The sequence below is a fragment of the Ascidia mentula genome, chromosome 1, assembly GCF_947561715.1.
Source record: "Ascidia mentula chromosome 1, kaAscMent1.1, whole genome shotgun sequence".
Classification (NCBI taxonomy): domain Eukaryota; kingdom Metazoa; phylum Chordata; class Ascidiacea; order Phlebobranchia; family Ascidiidae; genus Ascidia; species Ascidia mentula.
In genome coordinates this window covers 2,961,512-2,987,297 of record NC_138566.1, presented here as the reverse complement: position 1 = coordinate 2,987,297, position 25,786 = coordinate 2,961,512, and the positions used below count along the sequence as shown (strand labels likewise).

The 25,786-nt window shown below is 42.1% G+C and overlaps 1 protein-coding gene across 1 annotated transcript; it reads right to left on the bottom strand.

Annotated features, from left to right (window-relative positions):
* Positions 1-195: 195 nt before the first annotated feature.
* On the bottom strand, positions 196-21,008 carry LOC145895571 (uncharacterized). Its single transcript, XM_082984376.1, has 12 exons — positions 20,579-21,008; positions 20,206-20,298; positions 18,216-18,321; positions 8,452-9,668; positions 8,078-8,251; positions 3,503-3,664; positions 3,310-3,423; positions 2,986-3,100; positions 2,303-2,857; positions 2,163-2,235; positions 1,890-2,029; positions 196-1,362 (listed from the first exon to the last, which is right to left on the bottom strand). Exons 1-12 carry the CDS (start codon positions 20,918-20,920, stop codon positions 1,214-1,216), a joined length of 3,240 nt encoding a protein of 1,079 aa, XP_082840502.1. The 5' UTR covers positions 20,921-21,008; the 3' UTR covers positions 196-1,213.
* Positions 21,009-25,786: the final 4,778 nt, after the last annotated feature.

The window sequence follows — 25,786 nt, the reverse complement described above, 5'->3', positions numbered from 1 at the left end:
ACAACAATCATTTTCTGTGAGTGTCTCCCCCCCCTCATCCTTACACAAATGACTTCACAAAAGTCGTTCAATAATTCGCATTCACTTCACCATACTTTTTCCCTTTTTGTTGTCTTTTTGTCACTGTAATTACTGTGTTTTTTTATACAATGATCATGTTTTTGACGTTCACATTCCTAACTCCAAGAATAAATTTCAGCGCTCATTTAATCACAATGAAATCAGCCAAGCGTGAAAACAAACAGTGACGTAGTGAAAAGTGCAAGTGAATGAGGGAAGTAAAAAAGAAATCGGTGAAAACTACGACTTGGAACCAAAAGTTACGTCACAATGACATCATCACCAAAACTGATGTAGTCGGAACTTTGCAGTAAAATCGATTAGCTAAAAAATGCTTGTGGTTTAAAATCATGGGACGGAAGGAAAGATAACGTACCAAAGCAGAACAATTAGGTTTGAAGAAGTCGGTAGAACAAGGAACAGCACGGGACACGAAGCGGTAATTATGAGTCGAAATTCGATAACGCAAACACATGTGACGATGACGTCACGACAAAGTGACGTCATACTTTTGTACAGAGATTCGAGTGTGGGGTCACAGTAAGTTCAGGCTGGCAGTGCAGGGGAATACACAGTAGAGGTTGTCCGTGTTTCGACGATCTGATTTTAACACGAGAAGTCATGATCATGCTCGAAATAAATATTATCCTCCTTGTTGCGTCACAAACACAACAAGCGACGTAACCGGAAAATTGAACATGGACGGATATAAACATAAAAAGAACTTTTTCGGAAACACTGGTGCACGTAAAAAATACTTTGGGGAAACACTGCTTGCCAACTTGAAGATCCTGCTGCTTACTGAATAAATGTTCTGTTATCTGGGTGTTAGTTGAAGAAGTAGCGCCTGAGAGTAAATCATGACAATAAAAGGCGAGAGACAAATCCTTTGGCACGGAACGCAAGCAAGTGCAAGAGATGGGCAAACACCCCGAGACGATCCACGCCCCGGAGCGCCCACGTGCGGTGCGCAAAAGCAAGCTCAATTGACCGCTAAGCTTAAGCAGAGATGTCACCACAATAATCACAGGCCTGTACATAGTGCGCAAGCAGAACTACAACTGCCCCTGACAAGCGCCGAAACGACGTTACCCGTTTAAAAACATCACAAATAAATATTATGACGTCACAATTACGATTCATGACGCCGAGTTTACATTGGGCCGTCGGCGTAGACCATCGACATTTGGCTGGGGCAGCGGTCTACGACGTTGAGTTGAAGCATCCCGGTCGAATCGTGACTCCTCATCGAATCAGCATTGGTTATTACGCTGTACGGGGAACCGGGTGGAAGTTCAAGGGCTGAAACAAACAACAATAATAAATATAACAAAATTAATCAATGGATGGAGATATGAAAAATTGACGCTTAGTGAAATTCCACAACAATCAGATTTGGAAAGAGTAAGATTTTGGATAATTTGCTGGCAAATGTTTTCAGGCCCACGTTATATATTTGTGTTCAATGTAAATGTATTTTATCTTTTTTGAAATATGAATTCACAACAAACCACCGTTATGACGAAACAAACAACAGAATCACGTCAAATTTACGAACCTCTCTCCAAATAGTAAAGCTTGGAAGTCAATAACGATAAGTTAGAGAAAAAAAATTGAATAGATTGTTGGCAAAAATTAAGTCAAACAGTATCTAAAGTTATATGTAAACGTGTGTTACGTCATCGGCATTTGAGCTGCCGTAGGGCAATGTTTTGACGTATTTTTCATTACCGTATGAAAACCATGGCAACGTCACGTCGCGCTTGGCTGCCCACCAAATAAAGTGACGTAACGCATAACGTTATGTGACAAATACAAAAGATAGTCACCTCCTCTATCGATGCTGTTGCTTCTTGCGGAGAGAGCTCGCTGAACCGCGTCATACGTCATACCTCCACTCCCATCCGACTCCCCATCAATGAAGTGGATGTTGGGGGTTAGATAGTTGGATCCATTTGAAGAGTAAACTCTGGTGGAGGAGACGTGGTTAGTTTTGGGATCACATACAGTATTGAAAAATTGCTGTTTAAACAGCCTCATAATTAGGCATGTGGAAAAGCAGGACAAATCGACTGAGGTGACAACATTTAAATAAATGTTACCTCAGTCGCCCGGCTTGCAGACTTGGTGTCGCGTGGTGGCGCTGTTGAGCTGACGGTTCTCGGCTTTGTGATGCTGCAAAAAATTAAACAGTCAGCACCGGGCGGGATTCGAACCAGCAAACTCTCATGTTTGCTCTTACTTTGCAAGTTGGGAGTCGCCATCCCTCTTCTCGATGGGGCCCTGGGCGTAGTCGGGGGGTGTGGTGTTAGTCTCTGGCCCCCGTAGCCTCCGAAACCAGCGGGATCGTGCGGGGGCGCCTGGGCCATGACGTCATGTACCTGGATGTGTGGGTTGCGGGAGTGGGGAACCACCGTTTCGTGTCGTGGAGGGGGACGCGGGGGAGGTGGCATCAATTGCTGGAGGTCGGAGGGCTGGGATAAGGGAACAGGGAAGCCCCCTTCGTGGGGGGCGTACTGGCGGGGATTGTCTGGGTACGCTGGGGGGTTATCTGGTGTTTGGAAGTGATGGAAGCTTGATGACGTCATGGGTTCGTTGGATGAAATTGGGGGTAGTTGATGATGGTGGGGTTGGTGGGGAGGATGAGGGGCGTGGAAGTGGGTGGGGGGAGGACCGCGGTGGGGGAGGACCGGGTGTTTGTTGACGTTCATCGGATGCGGCGAAGCCAGGGAGGAGCGGTTGCTTGGCAACAGGTGACTGTTTTTAATGTGACTGACCGGAGTCCCGATGTGAGAACCTGAGTTGGAGAAAAAAGTGTTTGAAAAATGATGGAGAAATTCTCCACATTTCATTGTGTTTTATTTGCGTTGCGTGGTTCGGTTGACGACGAAAATCAGCTGAATCGAAATTGTGCGAATCATTTACCTGGGTGTTCCGGAGAGTCGAATAAGTCTTCAGGAGGAAGCAGGTTGAGAGGTTGGATGGTAAGACAATCTCCCAATCTCTCTCCTCCGCCAACCAAAGGATCGCCTCCTCTCATCTGATAAAAACACAGATGTTAACAAAAGTGATTTCACGATTCGAAAAAGTGTCGCAAGTGAAAAAATTAGAAATGTCAAATTTAGGGAGGATAAGAATTTAGTTTTGCGACATGGAAATTTTTGACCTTGCTACAACGTCCGCAAGTAGGAAATTATTTGTCCGCAGGTTTATGCCTGAATAAAACTACTCAGCAAAAGTCACACTGACCTTTTTCCTGGCTTGCTGTTCCTTTGACATGTGTCCTCCCTTTACATGCTTACGTAATGATGACGGGTCAGTATAACGCTTCGTACATCCGGGATACTGGCACGCATACGGTTTCTGAACAAACAAATCTCATGAGCCACACGTTGCAACAACTGTTACGTCATAATATGAAAGCACAAAATGCGTTTCTTACCGTATCCAGGTGGGTTCGCTGGTGTTTGGCTCGGTCAGAAGAATTACTGAACGCTTTGTTACATCCTGGGTTCTGACACACGTAGGGTCTTTCCCCAGTGTGAGAACGAAGATGGATCTTGAGATTTTCCAGCCGCGAAAACGCCTTGTTGCATCCTTCGAACTGAAACCAACGAAAAGTATAATCAGAAAGTGATATTTTAATCAGAACCCGGACACAGTGGCCGATTGGTGCTTTCTTGAAATTTACAGAAAATGTTCGGCCGGTTTCACACACACGATTTGCACCGGCGGAATCTTTGCAAGTTAGTTTGTGTGTGTGAACATACGGCATCACAAACGAGAGAGAACCACAACAAGGAATTATTTTGAGACGAAAGTTGATTGTTAAAAAACGTCGTTTCCTAAACTTGGATGAGCTGTTCGAATTGGCACTGCACCAAATTGATCTTAAACTTCATGAAACAGCAATAATTTTCTCACGAGCAAAATCTATTCTTCTTCGGGCGCTTTGGGACTGGGAAAGGACCAACAAATTGGCGGATATTTATTGTTCGTTTCTCTTCAAAGCAACAAATGAACCAAATATAGAAAGTTTTTGTATGGGGAAACCACAGGGTGGCGCTATTGTTCGGCTGATGGCGACTGCGAATCTCGAACAAGCATTGTGACGTTGCTAATAATAGAAGGCGAAATTTCCCATTCACTGTTGTTTCGTGGTTGAAAAGAAGATTTCGCATCAATATTAAATGCGGAGATATAGATGAGCATTGTGCATTAAAATGTATTTAACTCTATTGAAGATAAATTTTTAAAATGTCTCTTTCAAAGTAACTTATGAACAAACTTGGTAATATTTGCAAAGGATACATTGACCTAAAATTAGCGATAAACAAAAAACAGAATAGTTTAGTTAAACCATCAACTAATAAGGTCCGAATGTAATTTCTACATTGGCGACATCACTTTTGAATCCGCCACAAAGTCATGCCTAAATAGCCGCAAGCCGCAACAAATTTCCCGGGCTCGGCACTGATAAGCAATCGTGTAGGCGAGCACGTAGCACACAAACATTTATCATTCCAATCCGACAGTTGAGTTCAGAACCCGTTGGGAGTTATTCACATGTGATTGGAGCGGTTTAAAGCCAGGAACACTGAACAGAGACGGGTTCAACTTGGGTACATGGAGCAGGAATACTTTGGTTGGTGGTTTGCCCTGTCCGCGCCCTTTGAAATCACCAACCAGTCGTTGCATCTCCATTTGATATAGATGTAACGTTTTATACGATAAAAAACAAATTTAATGGTTAGAGCTCAACGCAACCCCAAGAAATTGCACCGCATTACCGTTGACATAATAATTATAAAACGAAGGTAGTTAGCGAAATACTCCACCACTGTTGCTTGACTTCAAGAAATAATCCAACATTAAGTTTTAAATCTCTGACAAATACAACCTTAGTCAGCACACGTCAAATGACGTTGACAAAAAGGATAATTTCTAAATCTCCAGCAAAGGAAATTTTGGAGCAACCATTCGAGCATTTGGTTTCGCCAACATTATGACGTCAAGGCACGATAAATAAACAATCTCCTTTTTAACCGGTCGATTTTAGACCTGCAGTAGCCAAGATGTCGATTCAAGTGAACTGTGGATGGCACAAAAAAAACGAAAATTCTGTTTGGCAATGAAATCACCTCAAAGGAATCCTTGATGAAAATGTTTAAACTTTACTTTGTGAACTTAGTCAAAAATGCCACGGTGAACACGAATTTGTCAGCTGCCAGGTACGGAAGTAGTGTTTATATGTGTCATAAACCATCGAAGTTAACTTGAACACAAATAGGCTATAGCTTTAATATCTAAGGACATTTTCAAATGATTGCAACACCGCAGTCATCTTCAACAACTGGTTGGTAAAACATTGTATCTTGTGCGGTTAATGGGTGGATAATTCTTACGATTAAAACAAGTCAACCAGCAATAGAATTTTGCCTACTTAGGAAGACTGTACCGCGCACTCAATACCAGGTCATACAGCGCCACCATTTGGTTTCTTGGTTTTGATCTGAAATCATGTTTTGTGTAAATGCGGTCGTGTATCTAAATGTCGCAAGCAGTCGTCAACCCCAGCAAGGCGTGGGAAGAAGAAGACAAACAAGTAGTTATACAAGTTCGCCGTACACGTGTAGCGATGACACGGTATGTTGCACGGTGAGTCGATGGTGGAGGCAATGACGTTTTATTCAAACCGCGGTTTAAATGACAGCTGGGCTGCTGGTGAATTTCCGTTACGCTTTAAGGGAAAATGTCAACTAGCTGACACGTACAAGGTTGAAGTATTCCAATGATTTTTGGCTAAAAACGTGAACGTACCCAAATCATCATTAAGCAACTTCACCATCCAGTATGAACAATGAAGGCCAGGGAATAGAAAATGTTTCAAAATTAAAAAATGTCACTACGACAACTTTGTCCAAAACAAGAAACGATTACATTACACTATAAAACTATTTTTGTACACAGTTCTTTGTCAAAAGTGTTCTAGGAATGTCTTGACAAAAGTTTCAATCTGTGTTTGCTTAAAAAGTGTGCGGTACAGTTTTTTTTTCAGGAAATTGTCACTGAGGGACTGTGTACACGCAGTTGAACTACTGGAGGGTAGAAGAGTCAACAATCTGATCAACGCAGACCAAGAATTATCAACACCACATCAAAACACATGCGATGATCAGTATCCCACCATCGCGTTCTAAATTCACTCCTATTAGGAAACCATTAAAGCGGTTTCCTGGCATTGGTGTGGTGTCAGTGTTGCACTTTTATTATGTGAGCGTTCAATCAACGTACGCCAGAGAGTCGACTCCGCAAACAACATCATTCGCCGCCGAATTCCTTTGCGATGATGTTGATGATGATGCGACGCTCGTTTTGCGCGCTTGGAATTTTGCTTTGTTGTTCCAAGGAAATACCGAAAGGCCACAGGGACATAACTAAGCTTTACACTTGTTCTAAAACGCTCGGGTGTACGAACGACAGCGTGTTAAGGTGTTTGCGTACCTAATCAAGGGTAAGTTCGATTGATTTTCACTGAAATGTCAAATCAAATATTGGCGTTTTGGAGTTGTTCTGTGAAAAAACGTATTTTGTATCAGCAAGAGAGCCAATAATGTTAATTTTTATATTGAGCTGTAAACAAGACAACTGTTTCGACCTCTTAGAGCTCACTGTAAACACGCATTTTGTGTTCATCGTGTGTCAATGCCATCGCTTTTAGTTCAAGGGTCTGGCTGATATGCTGGGTGCCTTCTGATATATCTGATGTTGTTTTATGGCGTACTTGAGTATAGCACGTAGCTTGATGGCTTGACTTGTAGTGACTGGGATTCCACTGTGCTAATACCATAATCGAAATACTGGATTTGAAAAGCAAAAATTAATTGAAACAAGCGACGAAGGAAATTCGCTTTGATGTGGTTCGCTTATCACCAAGAACGCGCAATGCATGATGGGAATATCAGACCACAATAATCACGTGACCAATCATCTGATTTAATCTACAAGAATCGGTTGTGGCTTTGTTGGATGTTCAAAATACATCTACTCCCAAATTAGTAAAAACGAAATAAAATATCCGCATTTACAAATACTAGACCGCCTTTTTGATTATGAGACGTTTGTTTTTACAAACGAAACACAGGTTCAAAATCTTGGTATCAATAATGGTATCTACATGTGTACAATATGTTGTATATTGGAAGTTATGTTACCTAATACAAGTTTCGACTTCAAACTGCTAAAGTAAAACAGTCAGCCTGTCATTTTTTCTAATGAATGCTTCAGAAACGTAAATATGGCGTCGCACTTTCACGTCACCAAGCGGAGAACCCTTCCAAGGTCAATGAAGACATGAATAGATTTAAGCAAATGCTTGTTGCACTGAAACGAGATATAGATAGCAACAAGATGCCAGAGATAACGACATGTTTTTAGACCGACTGGTACATATATAGAAATATCCCGCTTAACTTTTGTGTAGGTCGTTTTTGAAACACGTGTCCACATACGATATTTGGTCATAGAGATCCTTTCAACGAGAGCAAGATAGATTTCCAGGAAAGTATGTATGGGATACGAGCATCGGTTAATGCTGCAACGTATGCTACACCCTGGCGTTGTTCTGCAACTTTGCAGTTCGCCTATACTTACAACTAAAGCGGGGGTTCTCAAACCGTTTGGGCTCAAGGCACACTCGAATCCTCTCAATTAGTTTGCGGTACACCAAACTTTAAAGTCAGTTCAAGTTATAAAAGGAAACAACAGGTGGTCCTGGTTAGATGAACGAATTGCTTTGATTTGGGACTGATTTTCGTACAGAACGTTGCTTGTTCTTAATTAGTGTCATTGATGAAAACGACAATTCCGGTGGTTATCTATGACATTTTAAATAACTTTTTTAGCGGCAAACCTGAACCCGCTTCGCGGCACAGAGTTTGAGAAACCCTGATTTGGACAAGGGATAGCGCAAATTTTACTCAAAAAGTTACCAGTTTTGCTTGTGGTTCTTTCTTACCGTGCATTTATTGGGTCTTTCCCCAGAGTGGACTCTCATATGGATGAGGAGTTTATATCTTGCATTGAAGGGTTTGTAACTTCGCGGGCAGTTCGCCCAATAACAAGTAAACTCTTCCCCCTTTCTCTGGTCGATGTGACTCTTCTCGATGTGTTTCACAAGATCATCTTGCTCCTGTCAAGACAATCACACTGTTACACTGGAGTCCAGTCAAAAATATTATAAGGGGAGGGACAATTAAACTATTACGCTTATTGAAGTAATTTGCGTTCTGATGGTGCTCAAAATCCATTGGGAAAATCAGTACAAAAGTTTCAGCTTTCACCAGAGACAACGACAGACGAAACGAATTCTCCATTAAATTTGAGGGTTACCTGAAACATGTGGTTGCAATCCACCCAACGACACACCCACATTCCGCCCTCTTTTTGGGCCGCCGACCCATCGGGAATGTTCATGTGACCATGGTGACCAACCGATGCGCGAAGTGGGTGTTCCGCGTAGACGGGGTTACTTTGGGTCATGTGGCCGGTTGACACCGGGTGACCTTCCTGTTTGCCCTGGGGTTGCATGTAGCCGTGGTGTGGGTGATCCAAGTGCAGGTTGTCGTTCTGACGTGTCACGATCAGCTGTGATGACGTATCCCGCCGCTGCTGCTGTGGGAATTCCCCGTGGGACTCCGGAGGTGGGTAATGGTCTTCGTGCGGGTAATCCCCTGCTGTATGCGAGTGTGGCGGATGTGTCATTGACTCGTGGGTGAACACGCTGGCATATGAACCGCCCATGTATTCACCCCTGGTGGAAACTGCTGGGTGTTCCCCCATAGCGCTACCGGGCGTTGCCACAAGCAACTGGCGGGAAAATGCGCCACCCGAAGGACTGTTTCTGGCCGCCAAGTGTCCATAAGTCCCCGTTTCCACGCCGATGGGTGGCAAAGGGGAACCACCGAATGAAGACCTACGCGACGGGGCGAAGAGAAGAGAACTGGGGGATACCCGAATGAGAGAATTGAAGTCGAAGTCCATGGAGAGGGGGGAGATAGAAAGGGCTCTCTTTTTCGCCGCCGTCCCTAACCGACTTCCGGACTTCGCCGAATGTCTCGGGCTCACAAAGTTCGAGTCTCCCGGGGAAAGCATCTGGAAGGGTGAAAGACCGCTGAATCCGCTCAGCGTCGACATCGCGCTTGGTGGAGGGTGAAGCGCGTCGTCGACGTTCAGGTGGTGAACCCCCGTGGGGGTCACAGGGGGAAGTACCTTGTAGGGGTTGAGGGAGTTCGGGGTCAGAGGTTTCAAGAACTGGTGAGAACCGTTCTGTTGTTGTTGCACGTACAGAAAGTTACCACTTGGTGGCGCCCCTTGCGAATACCGTTGTGACGTCACATCCCACTCCCCCTGTCCACCGTGAAGTCGATGTTCGACTTTCGCCACTGGATTTTTTGTGTCGTTATGCTGCAGAAAACTTGCTTCGCTCTCGATGGCCTCGACCTTCACACTCACACCGGGGTTTCCCTGTGACGCCATGGATGACGTTGCGATTGTGTCATAATGGTATGGGGCATGAAAGGTGACGTCACTCGAAGTGTGTTGGGGGTCTGAAAAAAATATTTTTATTAGTATTTCTATTTGAGGAAGTAGACATTGTTAAAAATGAATGCCAAAGCTAATAGCTTGCTTGTTAATGTTATGATAATGCAAACGTTTCAAAGACTAACACTGCGTTCAATGTCTGTTAACATTCTTTTTTCAAAGTTCTTTCAATAATTTGCACTGCTTCGGCACGACAAGATGGCATATAAAACGTACGTTTACTGCATCCATGTTGGATTTCACCGCTCAAAATACTTGATGATCCGAAAATCGTAAATCGCTTAACACAGTGAGGAGAAATTTCTGTGCATCACAAACTCGATCTAAGCGCAAAGTTGAACGCCTACACAAACTCTACAGCATAAGTCAACATCGGAGAGACGACGGGAAAGTGGGGTTGAGATTGCTTTGTGCAACCGCTGACAGCATGAATGGGGTAGAGTTATTCCGCTAATCTGACGTCGAACTTTCAGAGATTAATAACAAAAAAGCCAATGTTGGGAATGTTGTAGACACAAGACAAACGGAGCCAAAATGGGCCCGAATTTGTCGAGCAAACAGGGGAAGCAAAGGAAATAGCGATCTTATCGCGACGGTGAATGAGATGAAAGTGGGGGGAACGGTAGCAGAGGCGAACACAGGTTGTCGAATGTCAATAAACGCGGGATTTCGGTGTCGATCGATCTGCGCGCTTGCAAGAAGGGAATCGCGACTTCGAGCGCTGGTTTTTATGCACTGCACGCGTTAACTACAGTTTCTCGTCACTCATAACAACAGTTTATTGACATACTGGGTTAAACGAAAGAACAAAATCCAAAAGAGATTTTGTAAAACATTATTTCACTAACAACAATTTCTTCCTCAATATTGGTGCAGAAAAGCGATATTGGCGCAAGTTTGCGTTATGTTGCGCAAGGAATACTTACAAAACCCAAAACAAACAAACGGTTTAATTTGTAGTCGCCAAGAGTGGGCACCTGTACCCCCAAAATATTAAAGTTCATTCCAGACCAAAATCATGAATTTGGTTGCGTATTTTTTCGTAATTTTGGTTTTTGTAACCAACTGGTTTATTTGAATTGTTGTAACATTGTTTTGGTTCATCAAACTCATTAGACTTTGATACATAGAAATTTGAGCAAGTAAAGATGTCACAAAACAAAAGCGTGAAAAGAATCCAAATTTCCCGCAACGGCACGTGAAGGTTTCACACAAGAAAGTAAACAAAAATCAGATTCCGTGTCACGTGTTTGTTTGCTTGTTAAAATTCGTGCCGAAGAAAAAAGTTAATGATTTATTTTTGAGGCGGGAAAGTGGACTGGGGCGAGATTGTTTTCAAACTTGTGACGTAACAAACCGACGGAAAGTACCCGGCCAGGGAGGAGATGCAAATTTGTTTGAGATAAAAAGTAACAAGTTAAAACGGCGGGAGTTGGTGGATTCGCGTCACGTTTTGAATTTAATAACGACGAAGCTGGACGTTTCGCTAATAACAAACGTTGGAATGACTGAATACCTTTAGTAACTTTCCATAGTTTTAAGTACACATTTCGCACTTGTTTACTACGAGGAAATTATCCCCTGTGTTTTGTATCACATCCTTAGCGATGCACCTCTTTGACAAATATGTGTGCTCTTTACTGTGTAAAGATTTTGATATTTAAAACAATTGGGTTTTCTTTGTTTCAGCAAAGATATTCATCAAACAAGTGATCCAAGACAAGAAAACTTCAAAAACCTTCGGCGCTTTTGAGTATTTGCGCAACGATTAGAAAGTGACTGCACTGAACGATGGTCGATCACGGAGCCAAGATTATTTGGTTTTCCTCACGTTTCTGCGCAGTCACGATGGTGGAAATTCATCGTTTAACACAACTCACTTGAAATTATCCAAATCCATGCATTTGAAATCGTCTAAATGGCTCCTGGGTTGCGTTGTGTGAAACTACTTGATTGAGAAGGACGATTGCGGATGGGAAAGTAACGAAAAAATGACAAATTCTGTTGAAACTTACAAAGGTCGGTAAGTGATGTTAAAACTGTTTTTCTCTCCATATACAAGGGAAAAATGAGGTGTATATGGATGACGTCAGAAAATATGTTATTTAACCATGTTGTGTTATTTTGAGGGTGTTTGTACTGTGTTCGGAATAGACAGACAGTGTATTGCTGAATTGCGGAAACCAAAAGAGGACGGCACTTTCACTTTAACGCAACAACAAAACGTAAAGTCCCATAAGCGATTTAATCGCAAGCGGAATAAAAGTTTGACAGCTGCGGGATATTTACAGCTACGAGGATTCACGACGAAGTGAACGGGTCGTTGCGAACACGTGCAAATTTATAAACAAGTATGCAACGTGTGTAAACAGCCAATAAAGACATCATAAGCCCTCTGAAACCCCTCCTTGGCACTTCAGCGTACTTGAGGCGTAGCGCAATCCATTAGCAATACGCATCACAGCAACAAGTCTTGCACGGCGGAGTCCGATAATCTCGCCTTAAACTTACGGCAAAGCGCCTCCGCCGAACAGACAATCGAAAATTTCGAGAGCCCGGCGGGCTGCAGAGATTGGGAGGGGGAGGAGGGATAAAGGATGTTATCCTGACCATCGGCGCCCGCGTCGACAATCGCGACGTTCCAGAACCTGTTGCCAGGGCAACGTGGAAAGCCGTCGTTGTGATGTATTTGTGGCGGAGCTTCGCACGCGATTCTTCGGGGTTTCGGGGAGTTGAGGTTCGTGAATCTTCTGAGTCGGTATTTGCGGAAACCTCGAAACTTTACGGCCCGGTTTAACGATCTCTGCTCCACAATTTACATGTGGATTTTGCGGTAAACAAAATTGGAACAGAACCCGCACTCTGGTAGATCTACATTTGTTATTCTGAAAAGTTAAGCTGAAACAAGATAAAGAAATCCATAATTTACCGGAGTAACAAAAATATTTATAGAAAAAGAAGATTTTCAGGTTACTCCCGATCATTAAAAGCTAAAAGCTGAATGGGACTGACCTCTGTAATACAATCTATGACTTATGCAATTTACAACCCGATGAAGGTTCGTTGTCGCATTGGTGGAAAATTAAATATATTATGTCATAATTGATGTGTGTGTCGCCTGTGCAAACTTATGGCTTGGGTATAAGGTTTCGGGTGTATTAAAACACGTTGCTGGGAAACGCTGCCACGTGATGGTGGGTGTATGTCACGTGGTATAACCATCGAATTGTCGCTTGAAACATAAACAGCAAAAATTTTGCATGTTCTAGAGACACCCAACCTTGTTTGAACTGATGTGCATCCAGCTAAAATCAAATAACCATCCTTGCCTTCTTCTTCGACACTTTTCAGACGTCACAATGCGTCATTCACACGCAACAGGCGGAGACAAGTTTTTAAACAAGCTCGAATCGAAACCGAACCCGTGTAGAACGACGAGACATGAGAAATTCAAAACCCATCGTCCGGATGGAAGAGGCTGGGGCACATAATATACACGAGGGCGTTTGTTATTCCCAATATTCCTATAATGATTCATGATGGACTCAACTAAAAGCTTTCCCGCGGTATCTACTTTTGGACAGAGTTTACATTCTCACTCAACCGGTTGTTTACAATGTTTCGATGTTGTTTGTTTCATGTTTCGATGTTGTTTGTTTCATGTTTCGGAAGTCGCGATTTGAATGAATTCAATCACGTGACGGGGTTGATGTTGAACTGCGAGCTGTAGAAATATTCCCCACAAAACTTTAAGTTTCACAACGGTTGAGAATTATATGACGTCACCAACAGAATATTACAAAGCAGGAAAATCCTTGTTACATTTAAGGAAGGTGTGAGCCCCATATATTCGTGTTATTGCACCAACGTCAAAACACAAAACGTTTTAAAAATTCAGCACAAGGCTCGAAGCAGGAGTGACGTCACTACTTCTCACGTCACAGGGCGCAGCGTAGGCCACTTGAGACCTTGGCGGTAATCGGCTCCATGCTGGTGTGGGGATTTGGCGCATGCCCTCGTCCGAGTGAAACATGATTTAATTGGCGTTTCGACAATGCCCGAGTTACATCGGTCGGATTTGTGGATTTATTTATTGTTGCAAAAAAAACACTCCGCATATATGGTTAAAAAATTTAGCGGGAATTTTTTTTGTTATAAAAATTTTCATGCGAAGAAATTCCACGCAAAAGCTGCCTTTCCGAAAAATGTTAAAATACTTGATTTTTAACAAATAAAATTGAAACAGTTGTTTTTCAAATTTGTTCCTTTATTAAACTTAATTAATCCGGTTAAATTTCATCGGTTCGGTATCCGCAATTTAAATAGTGTTTCTAACATCAATCCTCCCAGTTTTATTGATTCATAACAAAAATGTTTCACAAATAGCCAACAATGTTACCCGGTTTCGCCCAACCTTGATTGTAAAAAAACGGCCAAATTTACAACACAGTAAAAGCTCGAAAAAAAGACACGTGAAATTGATGTTGTTCGATAAAACCCTGAGCTCGCCACATGATGAGGTTTCGCAAAACTCGGGTGAGTTATGTGAGTTGTAGATCTCAGTCCTCAGTTCGATGGTTGGTTCAAGCTGCTGCTCACAATGAGCCTGACTTATTTCTCACACGAAATCGCACAGAGATCGTTTCCAACCTCTCCTTGTCTCGGCGACATTTAAACCACTCAAGTTACCCAAGGGAGCGTGGGCATGTCAGATAATCGCTCATTGTCCGTCATCAATAGCCGACACGTGCCAAAGTCACGTGACCCGTAACGTTTATCATTGGGGTCGGGATGAGTCATGTCTCTAACTCCTCACGTTGAATGTGTGAAGATCGTGAACTTCAGCACTTCAGCACTTCAACATTTCAACGATATTTTTTAATCGAATGAAAGAAAAGGTTCGATACAGGCCAACATCATGTTATTCTTTTTACACAAAAACTGATGATGTCATTGGGGAAAGTTAATATATCCGTTTTTCAAAGAAGAAAGATTATATTGACGCTGGTCGTCTGCCACTCTCCTCGGGTTTCTGGATACTATACGTAAAAGACAGATCCAGTGAACTTCAAACATTATCGTTTAGCAAGTCTCCAGTTAAAGTATTTGCGATGTATTCGGTCAAACTGATGAATTGGAAAATGACTGCACAATTTTTTCGGCAATATTGCTCAAACTTATGCCACAAAATTGTTTTGCGATTTTGAGCAGCCAGAAATACGAACGAAGAACCAAAAGTTTTGACGCAAGCTCCCAAGTTAAATGGATTCCCCACGAATTGGAGAGTTGCCAAGCGGTGTAAACACATCGGATAAACAAGAAGAACTCGAGCTAAACGATCTGACTCGCGACTTACATCCGATGGTTGAACAGACGTGAGATCGGGTTACGTGGAAATGTTAGGACCGACGATTGTAGGTAACCAGATACTGCATTGTTGCGCCTCAAACCGGCCCAGCAGCGGGCATTTAACATTCACTGATATAAAGGTCTTTAGGTGCAAAGCATTTTATAGATTTGACACCGCCTTGCTTAACTGCTGGGCTAACAAACACTGTGTTGCACTGAAAGCTTTGGAACTTTTTTTATGCATCAAAATACTGGTAAGGACATGCACTCTGCTGGGCCGTTGGGAAGGGACAACTTCAAAATGATTGTTTGTGAATGAATGTATCATAAATAAACGCAACAGAAACAAATACGCGTTATCCCTTCTTACAGGAGATAAACAATGTTTAGATGATTTTAAGTACCCAAGCACATGCACTGTTAGAATCATTCACAAAATGATCAACGCACGAACAAGTCAAAGTCGGAGATGTGGCGGTGTCGTCTCCATGGGGGGGGGGGCAAAGTGTGGGGGGTTACAATTCAACAAAACAGATCTCGTCGCCAAAGGCTGGCCCGGCTCAGCATTGCAACAACACCTGTTACAAGTTGACACGAATAGAACGACCGGTTCCAAAAATGTGATCGCGCAGCGGGGGGTCGTGTAACCACTCCATTCACTGTATAAGCGATCCTTGTATTGGTGTGAGTGACTGGGATGACTTAATTGTGGAAAGGCACGAGGCAGCGTTTGTTTAAACTCGCTTAGGGCGGGAAACTCTGTGGGGGGGAGTGCATTTCGACCTTTATTTAGTGGCAACAATCCTGTTTGGTGGGGTTGGATTGGGTTAAGGTCTGGAGTGTATTGGTGTTTAACCGCATCGGTTTCCGAAATCAAATGCTCGACACGAATCTCTGCTAATGTTTTTAATTCGTCGTATACTGGCCTGTTGTTAGACTCAATCATCTGGTAGAGGGGAATGCATGTGACCAGACGCCAAACGAGTTGGTTTAAAACCTACTTTATGTAAAACAAACTTCTCCACTATCACGAAATTTGCTCGATGCACACAAAACATCGTTTAGATTTTGCAAAAAAAAAACTTTTACAAAACTCTGAACAGCGAACTTTGTACTGGAGAAAAACGAAAACACGGCTGAATCTCGAGTGCGGATTGGTAACTACACTCAATAAAACGTGCCGATAGGAACTTATAAGAACCCTGCTGGTTCGGATTAAACACGTTCCCACCGCCAAAGGCGTGCTTGTTACAATCAGTGGTAAGACTTCGCACGAATCTCCCGCTCAACCCAACGTTCTACTCGACACAGATGCAAACAAACGTCATAGCGCACTTTGAAACTTCCGGGGCAGGTTGAGGCAAGATTAAAATGTTTCTTGTGAAACCCCAAAACGAGGTTACTTTGCAACAAACACGGAACATAAATTCCAACGTTTCAAACATACGCTCTGAACGGAAAATCGGACATGCATCATTAGTTTTTTTGTTGATAGTTGTGGATACTTAAACTTTTGGTATCAATTTGAGTTTCAGGCAAAAAAAACATGTGTGGTTACCACAGCTAAAGGTCCTGTAACTGACAGAATTTTACTTTGATTTTGATTCTGTTAGTCTTTTAAATGGCAACATGTAATACAACCCTCCCAAACACATCTATCATCTACCAAACAGTGTTTGATCTTAAAATCGAGCAAGCCGCCGGAAATGACGCACGAAAGGAGCCGATACGTCACCAGGTAAACCTCGTGTAACCGACGATGGTTTATTTTATTGATTTAATGTTCCTAAATTTTATTGGCGTGACATTCAATCTCCAACATTACAAGAAAACTGGCCGGGAAGGGTTAAAAAATTCTGGAGCAAACAACAATGTGACGTTTCTAGTGAAAAAAATACGTTACACGTTTTGACAAGAAAACGGGGTTTCATCTACCTTGTAATTCACAGCTGGGAATGTTCTGATAACATTGGATGTATGACTGAGATTTAAAGCATTAAAATTTGGCGATCGAAATTCACAATAACTTGCATCAACATGGTTCAAAAATATGACTCATAAACCCCCGAAATCTACAAATCAGGTGTAGGGTTTTCTAAGAATTGTGGTTGAACGTTCAATTCACGATATTAAATGCCCCGCACATGCAACTACACCTGTCCATGTACATCTGTGACGTACCTATCTCCAGCTGCTTTACTACAAGCAAAGGTCAGAAATCAATAAGGTCCTGGGCACATTTACGTTCCGTAGCACCAGGTGTTTGTTTGAGCAGATGGTACCAAGTCTCGTTATAATTATTTACTCGCGAGGAACAAACAAGGTCATTCATTTTTGTCAGAAACTCCAATTAGTCTGCAGACATTAGTCACACACTCTTTCAAACTGTAAGGTCTCGTCAGTACAGTTGGTGACTGAACCAGCTGGTAAGCTTACCAGCAGCAACACATTCTCCCACTTTGTGGAGGTGCGATCTATTATGGATATTTTCCCTAAATAGAATTAGTCAATTCCGACCAGTTTGTCATGTCGCCAAACGTGATAGTTCCATACTTAATCACCGACAACGCAATCACCCATAGAAATCAACTATAATCATTACTTTGACCTGAGTAAAAATCCCCCTAAAAACATTTGCTTACAAAATGTGAACATGTAAACTCATAAAACGACGTCCCGACGTTAATCAATCAAAACATATTTGAAGACAGGAAATATAAAAATACGACATTCCTAGGACGCGATAAACTCGATATCGCCTCCCTGACATTCCAGCAATACGCTAACCGTGTCTTACAACAGCGGGAACCACGAACATTGACATCTGTAATTCAAATGCGCAAGGAATGCACTTTCGCTCGCACCCCACTGTTATACTTTTACCGATACCCAAACACAACTACAAAACTGCTGTTTAAATAATCATTTAGTTTAACTCAATGGTTGTCGAATAGCCTGATTTTGACCGAACCAACATTTATAAACTTGAAACAAACCCGTCTCAAATGTCATACAAACATGACCTTCAACTGTAATACAATCGGTCGAAGTTTTACGATCATGTCAAGCACACAGAGCAGGGCTAATTGAAAGTGGTAATGTGGAAACAAATGCAAAATGTTACTCAAACCTACAAAGTGAATTAATCATTTGTTGATGCAGGAATGATTGACATTTTGTGGAACCGGATGCGAACAACTTACTGTGGACAGAGGACGTTTGATGAAGTTGTCGCTCAACGTAATTGTTGTTCATTTCGAATCCGCATGGGACGTGGTGGTGTTGGTTGGGTGGAGGACTCACGTAATCCTGTCAATCAAAAAGCAAATAAAATAAAAAAAAGAACGAAACAGATGTTACTTTCAACAAACTTTCTTCTGTTTCATTTAATTTTGCCTCAAAAATTGAAACATTCAATATTATTTTTTGTCAAGTAAAAAATTATAGCCAACATTGCTAATTCGGTTTCTCAGGGTAGACTTCAACCCTCCCTTAAATTGTCTTGTAGGAATTTTCAATGCTGCAACAGGCAGATAATAAATGTGTTGTACATATATTTTTGTGTGTGCCTCTGTACAAGCGGATACACAGATGTGCACCACAACACGTGTGTATTTGCTTGAACGTTCCTTCCAACTGACCAGATGGGCGGGTCAACGACCTTAGATGAACCGTCAGTTACCAAGGTTGCCAGTTCGTGTATTGAACAAACCGGCAAGGAATCGTGTCAACCCAGGACGAGAACTGGACGAGCGCTTTCCTTAACGTCATGACTTTCGCATTTCACAAAGGGTTCCTGCCCGAAATTCGCCCCGCGCTCTATTTGAACAGCAAAGCATTCGCAAATAGGAATTCCGAGCGACTACACCTCCCTCCTTCTCTTGGGACTTAGCGGCGGAGAGAAGTTGTGGTTCGGAACGTCGCGAATTGCCGGTGTTTGGACAGGCACGAGACGAACGATGGCGGAACGGACATAAACCAACAGTTATTATAAGCTCCTTGGAGCGCGGGCCGTTAAACCAACGTCGTCGCTACTTAGGCAAACTACAACAATTGCAAGTTCCACGCCCCAAACGCCGCGATTTTGGTTACGGTTTTCCAGATGATTTTTGCGTGCCTTTTTCCAAACTGCTCCCGTTTGGGTTCTTCTGCCACTTTTAGCTTCCGGGATTGCCCGGCTACAGTGAAAACACCGGTTTATGTTCGCTCTCTGGGTCGGTGTGTACACGGTAAAAGGAGAACGATATTGTTGAATTGCGGAACAATGGACCGGCCCAGCTGAAAGTGACTTGCTGTCACGCAAAGTCGTTTCAAACCGGATAACGAATCGTTCGATTTAATCGTTTTTAAGGAGGTATCGTTTTGAGGATGAACATTTCTCCTCGCGTCGCCACAACAAAGTAATTTGCCACATTTCGAGACACACTTTTCAGCGGAAAAACGTCATTTTTCTTGCGACGACCAATCGTAGAAGAAACCTCTTTAACTGATGATGATCATCATATATTCTCAGCCCTAAACCAGGAGTAGAGTTGAAATATGCCTTCAAGACAACAGCGATCACCGCAAAGAGTAGGGAGTAGGTCGACTGCGGTATGCCTGACACAACTCCGATACAGCATACAGCATGGAATGGATCGTTAAACTATTGCCACAGAATCATGAGTTGAATGCCCACATAATCTATTTGCAGGTTTAGCAGCTAGTACGGCATTTTCTTTAAGGTTTAAATACTTTTAAAACAAACCGGAAATCAATATATTCGTGTGAGATAGGCAAGTGAGCAGTGTACAACACGTCAATTAGAGAACTATGTCAAGTATTTTGACTTCTGTGTTTCTATTCCGCATGAGTCATAGCATTCGTATCACATGTTTCCACAGTTGCACCAATGAACAGAGTTAAAACGTGTTGCGCGTGTTGCGCGTGTAAAAATATCATTTGTTTCCAAGTAATCCCAGCTTACCAAGAAACACAAATCAAGCTTTGCTAAACAAACAAAATACCAGTTAGTATACTGGTGTGATGTCCAGCAGATAAAATAACAGACCATCACTGAGTGTGTGTGGTATTGTCAACACCGGCTCCTTTACTGTGAAAGAACCGCCAGTTGAAGGCAGTCCTCACGACATATAATAATAAACAGCAACTGTATAGAACGCACACACAAGGGAGAGAAGCATCAAATTTTACCTCGGGGTAGTTGCTGCCAGGAGTGGTGCTCTGCTGGACTCTTAACTTGGAGAAACGTTCTGGCAGTTGCCCGCGCGGAGACAGAACATCAGTCTGAGAACAGATTAACGTTTCACAGAGAAGGCGAAAATAAGCGTTGCGGTGCAGACACCCCCAAAGCGCATAATACGACCAAGTATTTACACATATTTAGGACATACACTTTTTTAGTAATCACTAAAACTTGTACATTTCACTGCACGAGGAGAACGAAACACCTTTTCCGATTTAGGATTAAAAAGACATCACAAATGTACCGGTCATTGTTTAATGTTTAACTGAAATAAGCAACTGCTTAGCTATTTCGACACGTCTGTGGAAACTTTTAACATACCGACATTCCAACAGGCACAGACGGACCAGTGAGAGGCCCGGGGGTCCCTGCGTTTGAAGGCGGGCAAGGTGTCTCTGGCTGAACGTGGATCAACGGACAGTTAGGCGTCTTGTCCGGAGAAAAACTGCCCGCTGCTCCGATAGGACTGATACTGCTGGAGCAGAGTGAAGGTGCTGGACTTGCTTCGTGTCCGTTCGACTGGTGGTGAATGGATGTCCTTGTCAACGTTTGTCCATGCATTGAATCGGCCGAGTAATTTAAATTCTGAGTGTTCTGGTGTTGATTTGACAACTGAAACATGCTGTCTGACACAGGCTGCGGGTTGTACATGTTGCTATCCATGCTTGCTTCAATGTTTGAGCCGCTTTCAACACAAGTGATCCATCTCTCATGGAATTTAGGTCACTATATATGCCGAGGACACGTTAAACAACTTGCAACAAATAATGTCATGATATGGTTACGGTTTATAACACGAAGATGTACAACTTTGCTTGCTGGTAATATTGTTTTATTTCTTTATCATAACAATTTATCAAATTGTTAAAAATATCATAAACAGTATATACCGTCTTTTCTGAACTGTACACAGTAGTCCAATTTAATATTTTGGAAAATACATTCAACCAGGACTCGGTGTAACCAACATGTCAAAAGGGTGTTATCAGGCGTTTTTAAAAGCGTTTGGCTGGCAATGTGGCCTAGCCGGTGTTAAACACTTCAAATTTTGTTAGGCAAGCAATCAATTAGGTGTTGTGCATTCGGCTACGCAAGCAATTACATCGGCAAGTGCAAACAAACGGTCAACTCTGGCGCTGCGAAACACATAATATGTCAAAAAGAGGTCTGCAGACAAAAAATATAAACCCTATTCGGGTGAACGTTTGCATCCCAAACTTTAATTTGTATGTTCACAAACTATTTGTTGCTATGACCCCTAGAATATTAGCAATCTAGCCTTCAGTCAGTTACTTGTCTAGAATACACCATTACTCAAAACACTTGCACCAAACACTCAACTGTTTCTAATAGGAACGGATTTAATTTCACGTAATTGCGTCACTGAAATACACCTCAATATTTTCCCTAACTTGTATTTTGACAAACAATATATTCCTTTGTAAATACACAAACATTATTGCATAACAAACTGCAATAGACCGCCAAGCTGTTTCGTAACAATGCGCTATTACACAAATACCAACACCAGCATTTGGTCTCCGAGAGCAGCGGCAATGCTGTACCGGTCGCCGACCAATCCTGGTCGTCTGCGCCAGAGAAAAACGCACTTTTTGCGTGCTGATTAGCAAATAGCCGCTGTTTGATTAAGTCTCAGGTGCGCGTTACACCGAAGGCTAGTTTCAGCCTTGTCGATATTTCACAAGACATTTTGCTTGTTGACACACAAGCTGTGTCTGATTCCGTCGTTAAACCATTTCTGCTTGCTCTTATAACAAGCCTTTCCCCTCCATAAGGTATTTGTACATAGTTTAGCATTAGCTTTGCCATTTGTTCTTGCCTGGGCGCGCTTAAGGTCCTACAGGTTTACGACCCGATGACGAGAAAGCCCTTTCGGCAGAGCAGACGACTTCTTTCATTTTGCTGCACTCCTAATTTATGCCGTGTTTACTTCCCAGCAACCAAGCGATTCACGAACGGAATTTCAGCATTTCCGATATTTTATTGCCAATTAAAACAGCTGCCTTCCGCATATTGTGCTTCGGAGCTACACTGTTTCAGTAATATGCTCTACCATCTGGTAACACTAGGCTTAGGTACACAACACACTAAGGAACCTTCGCAATAGGAACTACGGCGCAAAGGTTTTCCTGCGATAAACCGTATGACGTCACAGCGGGGCTTTGTTGCCTCACAATGGAGCGTGAGGGATAAAAGAATTAATTCGTTTGTTGGCACACGCATCTCGTTTTATTGAGGCGTTTTGTTTGACAATGGTTTGCCCTCGTGTCTCAGACCATTTAAAACCAGTTTTTACACTAAGTCTTGGTCCACAATGGCGAGTTAGGGCAATAAACACTACACAAGAATGATTGTTGTACCAAAAGAAACTACTTGCTCCAGAAAAGGTTTACGATACATTGAAGGTGAAGCTCACCAAATCTCGACTTTCCCTTACGTCATTTATCTTTGTAACAATAATTTGTTTTTTGCACGATAGCGCAAAAAAGCATGCAAATATTGAAGGTTCGAATATGTAGGGGGTTTCAACAAGCAAAGTTTTCCATTTTCGCATCAACTCAGTAGAAGGAAAAGACCAAAGAAAATAAAGTCTAAAATTAGTTTTTTTTTAGGTGAAATACAGGCACCGCATTCTATTTTGTGATCGAGTCCAACATTTTCTCGGACCATTCCCGACCCTACGAAGCCCCTGGCTGTTTTCTAAAGCACTGGTTTGAAACACTTTTATTTGCAAGTTAAATTGAATTTGGTAAATTGTCTACTTCTATTCACGTATTTTGTGCGTTGTGTTAAGGTCGTTTCCAGCAAAGCGTACGGAGTCACCAAAATCACACGGATGCTGCATAGGCAATTGACGTCGGTCGCAACACGAACCTATATGCCAAGTACAAAACCTGGTAGGGATCCATGGCCAGAATAACTAGGGTTCAAATGATAATGTGGTTCAAAATCAATAAAAAACAGAATAACATCTGTCTGTGTATTTGCGATGAAGTATACTCTCATCCGCCACCTTGCGGTTTTACAAAATGACCAATCCGTGTACTCAGCGTATCTTGCAACGTAAAGTTGGTTTAATTCTGCACCAATCTGTGCGGTTACCCCAAAATACGCATTTTTTTGTTGGGTTTTCCAATGTATTTGCTGTTAGTTATTAGTCTGAAAAAGGGGATTTTAATGTAACAAAATTAGAAGCACAACCAGGGTTGTCATATCTACCGCCCTTATTTGTTAGTATTGGAGCGTCCCTAACTTTCAGCTGGTTTCATTTTAATATGTTTTTGTTCAAGCAACGTTAATTGCAAACATTTTCTGTTTTTATCCCCATAATTTGTTTGACATTCTCACAAGCATTGTTTTAAGAGTTTTATGTGGTATTTTGCCAACTTCTACCCTATAGCAAACCTCTCACCTACAGATAAAAGTAAGTCGTATGAACTAAAAGTCTCGTGGTTGTAAGTATTCGGATGGTCTTTATTGTTGGCTCAAATAGTTTGTAGATACACAGATACAACCATAACAATAACGCGGAATGTTGTCCCACAGCCAAGGCGGACCTTGAAAAGTTTGATCCCGATAAGAAAATAAAAATGCAGGGCCTGTTTTTACCCAGGAAAATTTTATTCGGCTTGACCTGTTTTTTTTTGTTAAATCAATCAAATGTGACTGCAGGATCGGCCCCTCCTGTATATATCCACATACATATATTCCAGTAAAAATATATATATTAGAACCATAAGTTGTCATGCGGGTGGTGCGATAAGTACAGACGTAAACTTCGTCCAACTCCATGTAATCCTGCTTATAACCACTGACATCACAGCATGATACGAAGAACACGGAAGTGTTTTTGTAATAAACAGCCGATTAATTTGCACCAAGAAGGAAATTAATTTGAAAAGTCAACCAAACTTTCAGCGACGTCAACCGCACGTGCACAGATCATCTGATAATCCTCTATCATAAAAACTAGATTCGTTGCGCTCTGACGCAGCAACCGTGGCATGTGACTGCACTCAGATACCATAGAGTGTTTCATGTCCTTCTTCTTCTTCCCCACAGCGAAGGTTCGTCGATCCCAGCTCTCACATTTCAGTCATTATGTAATGAGATTTCAACTCGCGACTGAGCTGGTTGGATTGGTTATACTGTGACAAAGATAAATTGGTACGCAAGCGCATTTGCCAACAGGCGACCTTAACATTTTTGTATGGGATCTTCGCTGCCGTATCTAACAACGCAGAAATGTTGCATGCTATCACATGACAAGGCACGACCGGCCAACTGCGGAGGTTAATACTTAGTGAGCTATTTTATTTCGATCATTATAGCTAGCATTATGCCCGGTATACCCAGGGTTGTGGTTTCAAACCTCACCGGGAGCTTGGTTGTTCATATCTTGCTCCGACTTTTCAGGAAAAGGTGACTTTGATCCAGCTTAGCTGCAAATCATATGATTAACGACTATATAGTTACTTGCGGAGAGCAACAGTTAAAATATAGCTAGATAGTCAGATACACGGTATTTTTTAAAAATGCAGATTGCGTGTCCATCTTTAAGTCTTGTATGTTTGGAAATTTTTAAACTCCGACACTTGATGCAAAATCTGTTAAAGTTAAAATTTACTGAGTTGAACAGATGTTACAAAGGCACTATGACTGCACAAGGGAACAAATATGGTTAATATTTTACACTTTTCAGTTTATTTCTTCAAAAGCATGTGTTAGAGAAGCTGGCGTGGTATCGCTTCCACAATGTTAAAACTATATAGTCTGCGACAAGGTTTCTGCAAACCCGACCAAAATCAGCAGTCAGATAACAACAGCGAGTTGTATTTACGTCGTGTCAAATTTAGCCTGGGGCAAAGTACGAAAGATAACGGCCAGCTATACGAGTCAGTATTATCACACTGTAGATCGGTTGCGAGTGAGATTGTAGCAAGGAATTGAACTTCATACGCAGTGAAGCATGTGGTTTCATAGCACGTGGTTTTGTTACTGCTTTGCTACGTCCTATTTTCATAGATAAGAGATCGTAAACACAATTGCTGCTGTTATTTGATCGGTGATTTGTTAGCACTAGCAGAAAGTTTGTCAGCGACAGAACAGTCACAAAAAGTTTTTGTGAAAGCGAATACCTTACCAGCTTTTCTGCACAACAAGGTATTTTTTGCAAACTGATAATCTAAGAATTTTTGTTATATACTTGCTGGGTGCAGCAGTTCAACAAATTTTGGCGTTGTTTTTGTTATCATTTAACTGGCATTCAATATGTATATATATATTAGTACAAGATTATGCGTAAACCCGATAATTAATTAAATAAGTTTGATAAAATATTACTTTGTTTCAGGTTAGTAAAATATAAGTACAGCTGAAAACCCGGTGAAGTTTTCATAGAAATTGTATCTCAGGAAGTTTCCTGGAGACCAACAGCACCAGGATCAAATAAACCATTTTTTATACAGAAGTCGATCAGTCAAGGTTGTAGAAACGATCGAGGGCAAA